The sequence below is a fragment of the Salvia hispanica genome, chromosome 1 (genome assembly GCF_023119035.1).
Source record: "Salvia hispanica cultivar TCC Black 2014 chromosome 1, UniMelb_Shisp_WGS_1.0, whole genome shotgun sequence".
NCBI lineage: Eukaryota > Viridiplantae > Streptophyta > Magnoliopsida > Lamiales > Lamiaceae > Salvia > Salvia hispanica.
Genome location: NC_062965.1, coordinates 32,676,235 through 32,694,113, shown reverse-complemented (window position 1 = coordinate 32,694,113; position 17,879 = coordinate 32,676,235). Strand labels below are relative to the sequence as shown.

At 35.5% G+C, this 17,879-nt stretch overlaps 2 protein-coding genes, 1 long non-coding RNA gene, 1 other non-coding gene and 1 pseudogene across 4 annotated transcripts; 3 read left to right on the top strand and 2 right to left on the bottom strand.

Moving 5' to 3' along the window:
• The first annotated feature begins 5,138 nt into the window (after nt 1–5,138).
• On the top strand, nt 5,139–5,824 carry LOC125200900. The gene is made up of 2 exons (XR_007172802.1): nt 5,139–5,387; nt 5,473–5,824. It is a non-coding gene; the product is annotated as an uncharacterized LOC125200900 (long non-coding RNA).
• A 1,436-nt stretch (nt 5,825–7,260) lies between these two features.
• Nucleotides 7,261–8,205, bottom strand: LOC125200899. The gene is made up of 2 exons (XM_048098724.1): nt 7,906–8,205; nt 7,261–7,809 (listed from the first exon to the last, which is right to left on the bottom strand). The coding sequence occupies exons 1-2, from the start codon at nt 8,080–8,082 to the stop codon at nt 7,324–7,326; spliced, it is 663 nt and encodes a 220-aa protein (XP_047954681.1). The 5' UTR covers nt 8,083–8,205; the 3' UTR covers nt 7,261–7,323.
• A 615-nt stretch (nt 8,206–8,820) lies between these two features.
• Nucleotides 8,821–8,892, top strand: TRNAP-AGG. The gene has a single exon. It is a non-coding gene; the product is annotated as a tRNA-Pro (tRNA).
• A 1,518-nt stretch (nt 8,893–10,410) lies between these two features.
• Nucleotides 10,411–11,745, bottom strand: LOC125200897 (polyubiquitin-like). Its single transcript, XM_048098722.1, has one exon. The coding sequence runs from the start codon at nt 11,656–11,658 to the stop codon at nt 10,507–10,509; it is 1,152 nt and encodes a 383-aa protein (XP_047954679.1). The 5' UTR covers nt 11,659–11,745; the 3' UTR covers nt 10,411–10,506.
• A 3,189-nt stretch (nt 11,746–14,934) lies between these two features.
• LOC125200896 lies at nt 14,935–16,779 on the top strand (annotated as a pseudogene).
• Nucleotides 16,780–17,879: the final 1,100 nt, after the last annotated feature.

The window sequence follows — 17,879 nt, the reverse complement described above, 5'->3', positions numbered from 1 at the left end:
AAGAAATATGTTGATTGAGTTTCTCGTTGAAAAAAATATTAGTAAGTGGAACTGTATAGACGGAAGGTGAGACGATGGGAGAGGAGATAATTTGATAATATATGAAAATAATAAAAAATTGATGACATGGAAGAGCAGCACAGTCGCTCAAACTTTCCTCAGCATGTCAAATCTCCTTAAACATAAAGATTTTGACCTCAAACATTACAGATACATTATATATGGTCAATGATCGTCGTAATTATTCTTTTTGGATTTAGATGTATATTTCCTTCCATTAGCTAAACATTCAATTTCTCCCAACTGTTCAGTTAAAAATATCTAAAGCGTTGTTATAGTTATATGCGATATTATAAATAGGCGACTATATGTCTCACATTACCATTTTGTTTCACATTAATAAATATTTCATTTACTATTTTGGATGAATTGCATATTCAACAAACTTTTTAACTCATGTTTCAGTAGGGATGTCAATATAACCCACAACCTGTGGGCTGACTCTAATTGCCCGCCTAATTTATATAGTTATGGCTAAAAATTTCTAGCCTGATAAAATTACAATCCGATTAGCCCGAACACGATTAATCTCAACCGGTTAGGGCCGAGTCTGAAAACCCGATGGACTAACCTAAAATCCAATAAAATTTCTATTGTTCTGTTTGTTTGACTCCTAATTCGACACTTCATCGAACATTAAACACACCGTTCAAATTTCGTACTGTATTTTTTTTTTCAAACACGCCCTCAAACTATCTATTACTCCATATCTTAATTAGGTCGTTTATTTGAGGACAAGACAATCGTTGAGGTCGTGCAAAATAGTACTCCCTCCGTCCCGCTTTAGCAGTCTCATTGACTTTTCTGCCCTCTTTTTGTAAAAATGATAAAAAATAGTTAAAGTGGAGAAATGGTAAAGTAAGAGAGACAATAATGTAGATAAGACTTTTCTCTATATTATTCTCTCTCTTAATTTACCATTTCTTCTCTTTAACTATTTTTTTTATCATTTTTATAAAAAGAGGGCAGAAAAGTCAATGGGACTGCTAAAACGGGACGGAGGGAGTATCTCACAACTTAATTCTAGATGGAATAAGCCATAGACACTCCCTAATTAAAATAATCTCACGCGTTAATTCTAAATAAATAAGCATACCAACCGAACTATACTTTTTATGTCTATAGGACAAATCAAGGTAAATATTATGCATAATCATACCAACCGAACTAACTTTTTATGTCTATAGGACAAATCAAGGTAAATATTATGGCGAAACAGAAAACAATTAGTACTCAATTGACAAACAAATTACTTCTACTACTACTACTACTATATATTGTTACCACTACATTACATTGCCATGCCGAAAGAGGACCATCTTTCGAAACAATACATATCCATCCAATAAATGCCTTTACAATTTGGGACCCTTAATAATAAAAGTGACGCTATATATTTTCATTTGATGCCAATCTTATAACGTCCCCAATTCTTATTGGACTTGACAGAATAGTCATATTAAGTTTATGAAATCAAGAAACCCTAAAATATTTAATTTGAACCGTTGTCCTATTCTAGCTAGGATATACAAAGGCTTGTTTTGTTTACATATTTGACGTTCTCAAATTTGGGATTTAATTAGATGGATGTGTGTGAATGTAATTGTGGGTGAAATGTGATTGCATGATAAATTTATTATACTAGTACTTACTAGTTTCTACTGGTATATTGCAAACCAGAGAATGTAAATTGAAATTATGTCAAGAAAACCAGAGAATGTGAATTAAAATTTAAATTCATTAAAAATGCAAGCGGGCCAGACGACATTCAATTTTTCATGTAAGACTTTATGGGAAAAAATAAATATTTCTGGTCCTAATCCGTGGCTTGCTGTGCATTGAATTATCTCAACTAAAATTGGTCATATATAGTATTCTGATCACAGCCAGAAAAGAATGAACAAATAATTATGTTTCCGAAAAAAATAAAGTAGACAGAAATTAACTAAATATATACTCCTAATAAAAGTTGAAAGGAATAATTAATATGGTAGTGAAGTCCAGCCAAAGAGGTGGTCTCCTATATGTGATGTCTCTTCAAGACATACACACATGGGATTGTCCATACCATGCTTAGATTGAAATGTGTTTATGTTACGTTTTATATATCTTATGTGGGTTATTTATGTGAACATCACACTCGTTTGACACACGTTTAGTGTTATTCGTTTCAATTTATCTATTTAGCTTGATTCTAATACATTAAAAAAAATGTTATTGCAATTTTTAGTTTCACAAAATTCATAAAAATCAAAGCCTGATTTATTATTTTATTCATTTATTTGAAATTATAGAGAAAACGAACAAATCGAGCTTTGATTTTTATGAATTTTGTGAAATTAAAAATTATAATAATATTTTTTTAATGTATTAGAGTCAAACTAAATAGATAAATCGAAACAAACAATGCTAAACGTGTGTCAAACGAGAGTGATACTCACGTAAAGAGCCCACATAGAATATATAGCATATAATTCGTATGTGATTTAGAAATGAAAATTAAGCTGAACTAAATATGCTACCTTGAGATTGAGTTATGAAACTGTACAAACCTTAAACTGATCAACTCCATTTTGAAGAGCTGCATCTTCCTGAAATTTGATGATTGGATAAATTTAAATTACCGAATTCATCACAAAACAAATGAAATAAATTCAGATTCGACTCAAATAATTCATCTTATATTCAACAACACATCAATGCATTATACAATTATGCTGCTCACTTGTCAGACATGATCCAAATATTTATTTCCTCAGAGACAATAATATGGTTCCTAATTCCGAAAAACATCCATACCACTAAATTTCGCATGCCCCTCGTCATGGCAACATGGATTGAATAAGTCTCTCGATCCCAGATCATAAAATATGTAAACCTTTTATTAGGTATTTTCATTTATGGAAATTTGTCCCAATTCATTACCCTTATACATTAATTTATTTACAACTTATACTACTATGACCCATCATTACAACTCATTAAACACTAGGCGTGTTTGATAAGTTAGTAATACCAATATAGAGAATTATATATGTTAGGGACACAATTCCCTAACTATGATCGGCGGCGGTCTGCTCGGCGATCAGTGAGAGTCCGGCGTCCTGTTCTAGGATCGTCGGAGATTTCTAGTTTCTGCTGTGCGCAGAACTCCTCCGTCGAGCAGCTGTCAAACTAGGGTATAAAGAATAATTCACGGTTTTGTGGGAAAAAATAATATTTCATTCATAATTGTGTTATTGAACAAAAGCCCTATTTATAGACTAAGGACCCTAAGGTTGATTCGACCTAATCCTATTCATCCCGGGAAAGAATCAACAAAGAAAACCCAAGACGGAGCTTATAGATATGCTCGACTCGTACTGCAAAAATAGTTAAAAGAATAAAAACAAATATCCAAAAATATCCTAATAACCAAAATAAAATAAAATAAAAAATAGATAACTTCCAACGGTCTACTTGGGAACGAAGTCGCCCAACTTCTCCGGCGGACGCACGTTCCTTTTCGGCTTCGTCTTCGCAATCGACGCCTCATCCTCTGGCTGCCTCGAGGATCCAGCCTTGTCCCCGGCGGTGTTGGCCGCCGGTTGTAGCGGGACCGTATCAATATATGACATTTCTAATTGTTTGATATTATAGTTAAGCTTAACTCAAAGTCCAACATAAGACAAGGGTCCTCCCCAATCTTACCAAAATTATAACTTTAACCATGTTTATGTAACCCACCAATTTGTCAAGTTAAACCATGTTATTTAATATACTATACAAATTTAGATAATTTCTTTTCTATCAAACAACGAGAAAAAAAAATCATATCTTTGCATATCTTGACATGAAACCCGTTTTCTTATCTTGTTTTATATATCTTCTCATATCCCATCTTTTTTATCAAACGAGTATAATAATGTGATTCCACTATCCACTAACACTACTTTAAGTACCTTTGCCCACATCTCTCTTATTTTACCAATTGTTTATTAATTCTTGTGTCATTTCAAAATGCATATATTTTTTTGGGACGGAGAGTAATATTATGAGGTATTGATGTCTAATATCACGAAACTTGCTAAAATTTTACTGTATATTTTTTTCACAAACTATAAACTTGATATATTATATCACGAACTTAAATAGTTGTTGAATTTTTTCAGCGGCAACAGTTTCCGACTATAATAAAATGAGATGGATAACTATGTCTGTCTTCTAGGGACTTTGTAATTACATAATTATTATTTTTCGATAGTAACCATATCTCATATGATGTGATGACAAATTATATGTATCGCTGGTGCAAAAATTTAACAACTACTCTCTTTGTTCCCTAAAAATAGAAAATCTTTCTTTTTTGGACCGTTTCCTAAAAAATAGAAATACGCAATTTTAAGAAAGTTCTTTCTCTCTATGAAATGATGCTCATTTTTCACAGACACATTTTTTTTTCTATCTCTTTCATACTTTACCAATTTTGCATTAAAACTAGTATCATTCCAAAAGTTTCTATTTTAAAAATAGAGAGTGTTTAAATTTGTGATATTATATGTCGAAGTTAAAATTCATAGAAAAAAAGTAATAAATTTTTTAAAAGTTTGGTGATATTCGCCAATACCCCTAATGTTATTTTCATTTCCATTGATTTAATTACGTATATAATTAAGAGTGATGATAAACAATCAAATTTTGTACAATCAAAATAAGGTTATATTAATAATTTGATGTATTAATTATATATTAAAATAATAAATATAGTAAATGGACAAGTTAAAAAAACTTATTTGCCTTTAACCTCATTTTTTATTTTTATATTTGAGTTTCCTTCTTATTTTTTTTAAAATTTGAATAAAAGTATGCACTAATTACCTTTATGGTTCTAAAAAAATAAAAAAATTATACACAAATTGTAAATATATGACCACAATATTATACACTTTCCATGTACTATATATGCATATATATACTTTAATTAAATGCATATATAAACCTATTTTTTTCAAATAAATTAGTTTTTGGTTGTATAAAATTCGGTCACGTAGATTTGCACTAGGGAAATAGTAGAAGAGGAGACATGATTTGAGATCTGTAAACATAAATGTTCCAGCACAATACATCTCAATCAATGGCTGTGCAGATGTCGACTATTTCAATTCCCAAAACCTCTCTTCAAAAAATTCCTTAACTCTCCTCTTCTTTACTCCTCTCCAAAGTAGTACTAAATCACATCAAAATACAAACAACTCTTCTAATTTGGAATGTGATGGAGCTCCTCAAGTCTAGTTTCCTTTGCATTCTACTTCTCCTCCTCCTCCTCTTCGGGCCGGGCTTTTCAGCAGGTTCCCACCCTCCCTCTCTCTCTCTCTCACTAGTCACTACATATATATGTATATATGTGTCTCTCTAAATGTGATGGTGATGCAGGGAGAATGCATGCGAAGAATATGGGATCAGAGGTTTATGATATTGATTACAGAGGGCCGGAGACGCACACATACAACCCGCCGCCGAACCGGGCCGGCCCCAGAGTCCCTCATCAAACCCGCCACAAGTCCAAACGGAATGTAAGGAGAAATCTTGATAGGAAAAATTCTAGATCGTGACTTTGAAATGATCGTGAATATATTATTATTGTCTCCTTTTTAAAAAAAAAGAAATTAATCTATTTGCATTTGTGTGATTTTTTCAAAATTGTGTTAAGTAGGACTATAATTTATGCAATGAGATTTTAAAGCTTTTAATATAGTATGACTTGAATTTTGCTTGTTTTGTAAAATCTCAATTTCGTACTTGGTTTCAATTTTGGTCGAGAATTCAACATCGAAAAATTAAATCAACTTGTTTGATTTTTGAATAATAGAGGTGTCATGGTATATAATTGCACTCAATGATTCAATTTTTTGGAAGCCGAATTTTAGTTGTGGGCCAAAATCAATCTAAAAGAATAACAATTGATCATTTTTAAAAACTTTCCAAAATTCAGGCCGTAAACTATACTCAGCTCTTTTATTTAGATAAAAGGAAACTTTAGGGGTGGGTAAGCTTTTTCTGTAATTGGGCACTATTACGGATGATGATGTTCTTATTTTGTTTACGATTGTTTGTAATGTTAATTATTAGAATTACTATGTTGTAATATACTACGAGGGTTTATTAAGGGATTAAGTGCACTTTGATATATTATTCTTTGCAATATATCCTTGCGTTCGATATATTAGAATTACTATGTTGTAATATACTACGAGGTTAAAGTACTAGTATTTTTTATAAAGTAGAAATATAGAATTCTTACACGTAGCGTGCATTTATACACAATTAATTACACTAAATTGTTGACGACAAGAAGGAAGTTGCATTTAATTTAATCAACCAACAATTCTATAATGCTTTTATTGCACCGCTCTATTCTTTTATTAGTAGCACTCTCTTTGTTACATAAAAAAAATATGTACTTTCTTTAATTTTTGTCTATTACATAAAAATGTATGCATTTTCATTATGAAAAATTGTCTTCGACCCGTTATTTATGTGATCACTACAAGTAAGACGTTTCTTTTCGGCTGTTATTTTAGTCTATATTTAACTTGTTAATAATATTAAAATGTGGTTGACTATTCATTTTTAACGAAACTATAATATGTACAAAATATATTCTCTTAATTAGACCAAAAGCTAGCTAATACACTTTATGTAAGATCAAAATATCTTAATTAGACCAAAAATTAATACACTTAATATAAGACCACAAATGCTTTTCTAAATAAATGTATAGGACCTGTTTTAGAATTTCGTCTAAATAATATTGCTAAATGTACCCAAAGTGTTCTCTTATAAATGATGTTTTGCCACTATGTCCTTCTCAAGATCGATGTTACCATTTTTTTAGTTTGTTAATAAATAAAAAATAGTTCACAAAACTAAATAGTTACGGAGTACTACTTTTTTGATACTGTAAATATCTTTGATTGATATTGATAGCTAGCAGGTATGTAAAAATAGATAGCAAGTTATTTTTGTTTAAAGATTAACATACAAACTCAACAAAATTTATTGCTTTCAACTACTTGAGAGAACAAAGTTTGCTTTGATACTCATGAGGATATGCATATAGGAAGTGACATATTTTGGAAATTGCAAATATATTATAATCCATCTCCTTTATGGCACTAAGAACTCAAGATATGCTGGTTGTGGAAATACTATTTGCACAAGTCACCAACATAAAGTACATATTAATACACAATAATATACACAACACAACAAATCTCTTAAGCATCAAGATTCTTGGTGGATGGTTGCTGCCACTATTCGAGCCCAATCCTTCAAATGCTTCTTCACCTTGTCCGAATCATCCGAAATCCTTAAACTCAGTATCAATGGGGAATCTAACATTTTCACAAGCCATGACTCTGACCAATATGGCCTCATGAATTTTCCATTTTTTTCTTCATCAACATCAATACGACTCCCTAAATCTTGCTCTTGGGATTTGATTCTCTGTAATCCGGGGATCAGGCTGATCACATGGCTGCTTAAGTTGTGCTCCTTGAAATCAAACCCTAAATCCATGAACCCTTTCACTTCTTCAAGCTCGAGATCGGCTGAGCTCAGAGCTTTCCGCATTGAGGTTCTTGAATATTGTTTTTGGAGTGATCTTGATGACCTAGTTTTCGTCGAAACTAGGTATAACTTTGTTGCTCTAGGAGTAGAAGTAGTACTAGTTTCTTCAACATGATTACTTTCTTGTCTCTTGCTCTCAACCTATAAAAATTATCACATCATATAAACAAACAAAACATAATTCACTCTTTATCTTTGAGTTTGTATGTGTAGAGAGTGACAAGTTGAGGTAGTTACCTGTGAGGAAGCTACTGCAGAAGATGGTGAAGGGATTTGTTGGTTTGGGATTGTGACTGAAATTTGGGAGATGTGTTTTGATGAATTATTTGGTGGTTTTGAGGAAATAACAATCTGGTGAAACCAGAGGTGATCCATGGCCTCAAATGGGCACATATCATATTTCTCTTTTTCCATCTCTGGGGTTTGGCACGAGACGGGGTTTTGTAAGAGGAGGAGAGATATATGACATATGAAGACAAGATGTATATATGGTGGCCTTACTTAAGGAGGGATGCAATAGTTGTAAAAAAGTAACAAGGTTAAAGTTAAGGGAAAGAAAACTGTGTGGTGGTGTATATGTTTTAGTGTTGGGATGAGACTTGGCAAGAAAAAGGAATAAGGTGAATCATAGGAATGTGGTCATGAGTTAGGGAACCTTGTTCCCCACATATTCTTCACATGTGGAATGACTAGTTTGGACATGGCCATGCCTCAAAAGGTGATAAGAACAAAACATTCTATGGTGTGAAAACAGAAGGCAATCATCAAATCAAACATTAAATTTATTAAGACAGATGGAAGAATAGTTTCATGGTTGTAGTTTGGGAGAATCAATTCTTGTTTCACGGTTGGAGCTATTCCTATTTCTCTGCTCCATGATGTATACCTCTACACTATCATCAACCAGTTGTTACTTACTAGAGTACATGATTGGAGTGTGAACATGATTAATACTAGTAATATTTAGATAACAGTAATAAATTTATATTTTTAAGTGAAATAATAATCATCAAAAAAATAATACTCCCTATGCATGCATTTTTCGATTGTAATGCAAGAATTGCAATTTTGAGTCATAACAGAGTTTGGTAAATCTGATTAAGAGTATTAAACAGGGTATATTATATAAAACAGGAAATTTAATGATCAAATGGGCATTTGGTCTAGTGGTATGATTCTCGCTTAGGGTGCGAGAGGTCCCGAGTTCAATTCTCGGAATGCCCCAAAATTCGGATTTTGATATTTTTCATATATTCATTTTTGTGCTGGCCCTTTTATGAGTTAGGCAGAGCTATTCTTACAATAATATCAGTTGCATGTATTCATTTTTGTGTTGGCATTTTTCATGATTTTTGCAGTACTAGTACACATTGGCGTTAAGACAGAGGTAAGGTAGAAAATTCAAATCTTGCTTGTTTTGCTCAACTTCTTGATTTCCTATTAGAATCTCAATGATATCCCAAAAACAATTACAATAACAGACACAGAACATGTTCAATCAATAGCGCAGTAGCTTTACATATCATCAGCTATGCCTATGCCTTTCAAAATTCCAGGCATGCTTCTTCCGGCAGTTTATCAGGGTCAGTTGTGAAGGAGGACTACATGACTCATGCGCACAGGTTTCATCATTGTAAATCCTCAACACTCTGGTTGCTAGTCAGACAATTTCTTAAGCAATCCGCCCTAGCAAGTTTTTCACTCACATGTTATCTTTACATCTCCCACTTAGCATTTTTGAAACTGAAGACGACTCCATATTTTCTCATCATCATCAAATTTCCACTTCTTCCACATCCATTTTTCCAGTTGATCACATTGAAAATCATTATCTCACAGCATGAATTTGGGTGAGATCTTGCTTCCATCAGAAAACACAAGATATTACCATCAAAATAACAATGGCAAAATGTGAGATTCACAGTTGCACTTGGTATATCCGCAACAATGGGAAATACAATAGCATATGCTAACACAACTCATAGTTTCAATTGAAAAAGGGTACTGGTAGTCTAGTGACGCAGGTCAGTTCTTGAACTTCATCATGTAATAAGAAAAGATGGTTTTCACAAGAGTGTTAACATGCTATGACAACATATAGGGCAACAAAATAATAGCTTAAACACTGCATTCCCGGCACTCAGGTTCTGTGACACCAGCATCTAGCAGGCCAACTACTCCACTCAATGGCTCATCCCCTGCAGGAATGAGATCGAGAGTGGCCTGTTACTCCAAGCAGGCCAATTCATAGAATTGAAAAATGATAAGCAGAACAGGAAATCAATCTCATGGTGTCCCCATGATAGAACATCTCTTGAAATGATTGAAAAAAGATGGGACTAGAGAACATAACTTTCATATAAAGGATCACTCAGTTGATAGAACATCAGCTGTTAAAATACAAGCAGTTAAGCAGAGTAAAGAGGTCACAACTCAGTGAGCTATATTTAAAGTGAATACATAACTACTTCTAACAAATCCTTAACCAATTCAGCATTGTGACGTCCAGCAAAATACCATTCGTATTTGACGAAAATTGTATGAATATAACAACTCAAAATTGCTTCTAGCAAGACAAACCAAACTTTCTGGCAGTAAATAATCCCAGTTAAATGCATTCACAAATTATTCTCAAAATTCGCATGGTCACAAACGCTGGGAAGGGAAAAGTAAGAAACAAAATCAGAATATCACAAACTTTGAGAAACAAGATTATTTAAAGGATGTCAGAGACTTTGCAAATTAAGGAACAGGATTACTTCATAAATGGTAGAACACGAGCATAAAACAATGATTTGATTACAAATACCAACTTCTCAAGCTATCATAGTAATCCATTCAGAAATCATCACCACCACGAAGGCGAAGGACAAGATGCAGAGTGGACTCCTTCTGGATATTGTAGTCAGCTAGGGTACGCCCATCCTCGAGCTGCTTCCCTGCAAAGATGAGCCTCTGTTGGTCTGGTGGAATGCCCTCTTTGTCTTGAATCTTCGCCTTCACATTATCAATGGTGTCAGAGCTCTCCACCTCCAAAGTTATGGTCTTTCCGGTAAGCGTCTTGACGAATATCTGCATCCCACCGCGCAGCCTCAGAACCAAATGCAATGTCGACTCCTTCTGGATATTGTAATCGGCCAATGTCCTCCCATCTTCAAGCTGCTTGCCGGCAAAGATAAGCCTCTGCTGGTCAGGGGGAATTCCTTCCTTATCCTGAATCTTTGCCTTCACGTTGTCGATTGTGTCAGAACTTTCCACCTCTAGAGTAATCGTCTTCCCCGTAAGGGTTTTGACGAAGATCTGCATCCCGCCGCGGAGGCGGAGAACGAGATGGAGCGTCGACTCCTTCTGGATGTTGTAGTCGGCTAGGGTTCTGCCATCTTCAAGCTGCTTCCCGGCGAAGATGAGGCGCTGCTGATCCGGCGGAATTCCCTCCTTATCCTGAATTTTGGCCTTGACGTTGTCGATTGTGTCGGAGCTCTCGACCTCCAGAGTAATCGTCTTACCGGTTAGGGTTTTGACGAAAATCTGCATCCCTCCACGAAGTCTGAGAACCAAGTGCAAAGTGGATTCCTTCTGGATGTTGTAGTCGGCTAGGGTTCTGCCGTCTTCAAGCTGCTTCCCGGCGAAGATCAACCGTTGCTGGTCAGGGGGAATTCCTTCCTTATCCTGAATTTTGGCTTTGACGTTGTCGATTGTGTCAGAGCTCTCGACTTCGAGCGTGATCGTCTTCCCCGTTAGGGTTTTGACGAAGATCTGCATCCCACCGCGGAGGCGGAGGACGAGATGAAGCGTCGATTCCTTCTGGATGTTGTAGTCGGCGAGGGTTCTGCCGTCCTCGAGCTGCTTTCCGGCGAAGATGAGGCGCTGCTGATCCGGAGGAATCCCCTCCTTATCTTGGATCTTGGCCTTGACGTTGTCGATAGTATCGGAGCTCTCGACCTCCAGAGTAATGGTCTTCCCTGTCAGGGTTTTGACGAAGATCTGCATTCTCAACGAGAATTGGGAAATAGAAGAGAGGCTTAAAGGGGAATTTAGAGATTGCAAAATGGTGAGGTGAATGAATTGAGCAATCGTGGGACTGAATTTATAGGCAGCGAATGAGGGGAAATCGCCGATCCAAAGGCGACGTTCGAGAATGTTCTACTGAGGATTCGAGGGTCGATCTTTCTAGAACAGTGATTTGGCGTTACTTTGAGGTCAAGTTTTGAAATGTATTCAGTCGGCCTAAATTGTTTGACCCTAAATAAATGTATATATTCGAAAATAAATTATGTCATTAAATAAAATCCATTTTTCAGATATTTGGTGAACGAGATAATCATTCCATATTTTCAGAGAATCTGATAGAATGGAAGCCCTGCACTAATATTCATTTACTTCTTCCGTTTTAATTTATTTTATAACTCGACTATTAGAGCGTTAGCAAACGATGACTTCTCTCGGAGCTCATCTCAGAGCCTATTTTCACTTTTTCCTGTTATGTCAGCAGACTATCTTAGCGTCTATCTCCCTGTAATGAGAGTCCATTCAAAGCCTATCTTATTTCCACATCATCATTACTTTTATATATTTCACTTGTAATTGTTGGTGTAAATTAGAGACAACGTAATATACGACAAAAAACAAATTCATTAAAATAAAATAAAACATCATACATTAAAAAAAAGATAAAGATATAAAACATAATAAAAAAACAACGACCCATTAACCCTATGAATTTGGGATAATCCTTCAGTCGTAGATATATTTCCCAGTACTTGAAGACTCTCGCAATGCCATCGTAGAAATCGTGAAATTTAGCACACTCATACACCAGGCATTTTCAATGCTTGCGTAGATCGTCGGACTGGTGTGTCGGGGTCCCTACGGGCTTTACTTGTTCGTATCTTTTCGTGATGCGCCCCGAGAAATCGCAATTGTTGGCTAAAATCGGGTCCTCGGAGATCTCCGTTCACCAATGAGCAAGAGCAATCGACTCCTCTATGGAATAGGTACTCATCATCCGCCCAGCTTCAGACGCCTCCCTGACTGTCTCCTTCTTCTTCCCCTTCATGTCAGGCACTTTGTTGCTGAAGTTCATATTACCGTGGTGAGAAGTCATAGAATTGAAATTGAGATTAGAAAGGGATGAATGTGAATTGATGAAGAATGAGGTATATATAATGAATTAAAAATTGAATTTTTTTTTAAAAAGTGGATACCGGCTCCATCATCGACCCGAGCCCCCGCAATGGAGGCCCATTGAAACGAATAAAGTAAAAAAGAAAAAATAAAACAAGAGAAAAAATATAGTAGAGAGAGATTAAAGATAAAGTAAAAAGAAGTGAATTAATTATTGCCAAAACTGAAATTGATTAAATGATTAATCTATGTTCCTAGAGCATTCACAACCCATGACTCCCACCAATTTATTATTATTTTTATTATATTATTATTATTATTATTATTATTATTATTATTTTTTAATTTTTTTCTTCATGCATTAGGACACAACTGCCATAAACCATGCACCTCTTCCCACAATAAAGGGCTCGGCAAAGTATGGAGGGGTAATGTTATGGGATAAGTATCAAGATGATTAGAGTGGATATAGTTATTTTCTTTCATTAAGAATATTGATCGAGTATTGATATGTGTTATGTTATGTGTTTGATTATGTATGATTTGTGTTTTATTCAACTGTCAATGTGTGTATCTTTGTCATTTTGTGAATAAAAACTTTGTGATGAAATGCCCTCTCTTTTATTTTCTTTGTTTTTAAGCAATTGAGAGTAATTTATAACCATTTGATAATACTAATACATGAAACATGGACTAAAAGCAGGATGAAATTAGATCTCACAACAAGGATACTTAATTATAGATACCCTGTAATAGTGCCATATATTGGTACTTATCTCACATTTGACCATTTTTATGCACATTTAATCACCATAAGTTGCCGAAAATTTGTAATGATCATCACAATAGATTCTAGACATACAATATAGTTTCCTTGACGTGAAATCAGACTTTCAAATGTTAATTTGGAACGCATTCGGAAGAACTTGTAGCAATCACATGAAGTAAACTATTTAACCTTGATGTTGTTGATTCTAGAACGATATAAACAGAATATATGAGATATCTATAAACTATTCAACTTTCATGTGTGTTGATCGAAAACTTGTTCCTTAGAAAGTTAATTGACTAAACAAATTAGATTTGACTTCATCAATAGATTGTCAATGAAGTTGCATAAATAGTAGTATATGCTGAATACTTAGCTAGAAGACACCTTGAACATTTGAACTAGAAAGTTCCCCATCAGAAAAGTATCCAAGTGGATGATGGGTGCTTTTAGTTGGATTCCTGTATACGAAGTCAATAAACATGATCACTAGCTATGAAAATCAGAGTAGTTTAATTAATAATTTTATTCTGACTTTTAGGCTGAATTATGCATAAGAAATCTTGTAATCAATGAAGTATTGTCATATAAAACGCCTTTCTTTCTTTCTTTCTTTTATTTTGATAAATGAAAATTTTAAAAGCTGGGCAACAATGACTTAAAATTAAGTTTTTTTGGTGAGATAAATATAAATTTTTGAAGACACACAACGGTAGACTTAAAACTTAAAGAAAATTTCATAGACAGGGAGTATATGGCTTAATTTCTTTTTTCAATTCAAGTCCCTTTTTCTCATTAATATTTTTGTATTGAAAAGTAATATGGTGTCATAATTTGGTTGGTTTTCACTTGATATTTCGTCTCGCTGATGTAGTTGCCCAATAGTATTGGTACGTAAAATAATCATTCATTTTGAACATGAAGGAATTAATTTGAACATGTAGATCGTAAAAAATTGAAAACATCAATTCGTTGTGAGGACTTACAATTCACATTCCATGCAGGCAAAAACTTTATATTTTGAATTTATAGAACGACCGAAGCCATTAATATGCTAGATTTAAATTGCAAACTGTAGTTAGTTTCGAGGATACAATTCATGATTTAATTAATCAAGCATATGACATTATGTGATGAGGTTGTTCTAGTTCTAATACAAAAAAGTCATACTAGCAATTATTCCAAAATTAATATTACAAATCGAAATGAAGATAATTCTACGAGAAGAACCTCAATTATCAAGCTTTAAAAGATCTACAATACCACTATAAATGCATAGTTAAGAGTACACTCTAATAAATAGTTTAAGTCGTAGTTTATCCAAATAATGATCATGAATTCCCAGTTTCTGTAATTCACAATTGCAACAAAAAATGGGTTGGATTTGGGTAATGGCAGCAGCAACAATCACATTCCTCTACCTAATTCACGTTCATCAATGGCGGCAGAACAAGAAGAAACTCCCTCCCGGCCCGAAAGGGCTTCCGATCATCGGCCATTTCCATCTACTAAGCAAGAATCCGCACCAAGACCTCCACCGTCTGGCCCGCAAACACGGCCCGATCATGTACACCCGCTTCGGCTCCATCCCAACCATCGTCGTCTCCGGGCTCTTTCTCAAACCCACGACCTCATCTTCGCCAACCGGCCCCACCATTGCCACCACGAGGCCGCCTACTACCTCAGCTACGAGCAGCGCAGCATCGTCTTCGGCCGCTACGGCCCTTATTGGCGCAGCATGCGCAAGCTCTGCACGCTCGAGCTCCTCAGCCCCCTCAAGATCGCCCAGTTCCGGCCCGTGAGGGAGGTGGAGCTGCGGCTACTAGTGGCGGAGCTGAGGGAGGCGGTTGGGGCGGTGGATTTGAGCGCGAGGGTCATGTCTCTCAGTGCGGATATGGTGTGCTCGATGGTGTTTGGGAGGAAGTTTACGGACGGGGAGTTCGATGAGAGGGGGTTTAAGGAGGTGATGGCGGAGACGATGGCTGAGGCGGCTGCGTTCAACCTCGGCGACTATTTCTCCTGCCTCAGGTGGATGGACCTTCAGGGGTCGGCCAGGCGGCTCAAGAAGCTTAGCGGTATTTTCGATAGGTTTCTTGAGAGGATTATTGATGATCATGTTGGCAAAAAGGAGAGGAGTCATGATTACGTGGATACCATCATGGCCATTCTTGACTCTGGGGAGGCCGGATTCGACCTCGACAGCCGCCATGTCAAGGCCATTCTTCTGGTAATATTCCCACTCTTACGTAAAGAATACTTATAACAGAGAATAAAATAATAGAGAATAAAAGTATTATTTTTTCGCTAAAAAAGAAAATTTGATCATTTATAATGGAACGATAAAAAAGAAATTTCGTAATGAAAAGGAAGGACTATGGTTTCTCGTATTGTTATTCTTAGTTAAAAAAGACTTATATGGAGTACTATACCTTTTAATTCTATGAAGCATTTTCTATAATCAAGAAGTTACATAGTTAAGAAAAAGTGACTTTACAAGTTAATGTTGGATAGGATATGTTGCTAGCTGGAGTGGACACTTCAGCAGCAGCGATAGAATGGACCATGTCTGAGTTTATTAGACGTCCAAAAGAAATGAAGAAACTTGGTAAAGAATTGGAAGAAAAGGTGGGAGAAATCAAATGGTGGAAGAATGTCATCTCTCTAGCCTCAAGTACCTTGATTGTATCATCAAGGAATCTATGAGGCTCCACCCCGTGGGCTCGTTGCTCATACACGAGGCCATGGAAGAGTGCGAGATCAACGGGTTTCACATTCCAAATAAAACACGAGTTCTTGTGAATGTTTGGGCCATTGGGAGGGATCCGGAAGCATGGACTGACCTTGAAATATTTGATCCAGAGAGATTCCAAGGGACCAACGTTGAGCTTTCGGGTCGAGATTTTAAGCTCATACCATTCGGGTCAGGTAGAAGGGGTTGCCCGGGGCTACAGTTGGGACTAACTGTAGTTAGTTTGACAGTAGCGCAATTGGTTCATTGCTTTGATTGGGAGCTCCTTGATAGAACAAAACCACATGATTTGGACATGTCCGAGCATTTTGGTTTGGTCACCTCTAGGGCCAAGCATCTCATGGCTATTCCAGTTTACAGGTTGCATGTTTGAATGGGTTACCGAATTCTCCACTTCATTACCATGGTGATATGCATTGTGCATGCAGGAGATCTTAGTGCAATAATTATAATGTGGAAGTGATGAGTAGGAAAAGTTATTACCGAAAAAAAAGTTACGAGATGGTAAAGGTATTCAAGTGTAGTTGCTAATAACTAAATTATGATCGTTATATTTTTTCCTTCAGATTTTTATTAGTTTTTGAGAGATACCTTGAGGTTTTATTCATGAAACCTAGCTATTACACTATCTCTGCACATTAGAGCATCTCCAATGCAAATAGGCCAGCCATAGGCCAGCCACTCTCTCTCACTGTCACGTCAGCAGCACTAAAAATCCACATGCCACATCAAATTTAGGCCAGCCATAGGCCAGCCGCAATAAAAATAATTCAAAAAATACTACATTTACGGAATTAAAATTACGATTAAATTACGTAATTAAATTTACGACATATATACGGAAAAAAATCGTTAATTTTATTTAAATAAAAAAAGTACATTAACTAAAAATAAAAAAAATTACATAATAAAAAAAATATCCGGACTTCCACACACGAGCCACCGCCCCACTCTACTCCTCACTAATTTATTAAAAAAATACATTAAAAAATGTTAGTATGCCTTGAATCCGTTATAGTTTGCCGTTAGCCGAGTCAGTGGGTCAAGGGGGGCGACGCCCCTTGCCATGGGGGTCCGGGGCGCGGAGAAGCCACCGGCCCGACGCTATTACATGTTTCTGTTTTAGGTCTTAATTTTGTATTAGGTCTAGCCCGTCGTCTGTGTGCCTATTTAAAAATTACAAAATTAAAAAAAATCATAAAAAAATATTAAAAAAATACTCCCTCCGTCCCAGCTAAGATGACACATTGCTTAGCCGGCACGGAATTTTAGGAGTTATTGATTAAAGTGTTTAATTGGAGAGAGAAAAGGTTGATGTAAGTATTAAAGTAGAAAGATAAAGAAAGATGAATAATTTAATAGGAGTGAGAAAAAGTTGTTGAGTGTATTAATTGGAGAGAGAAAGTTTCCAAAAAAGGAAATGTGTCATCTTAGTTGGGATAACCTAAAAAGGAAAACGTGTCATTTTAAGCGGGACAGAGGGACAGAGGGAGTACATTATATAGTTTTTCAAAAATTAAAAAAAAAATTAAAAAATAGCGCTGGCCAATCGGCACACTACAATGGCGG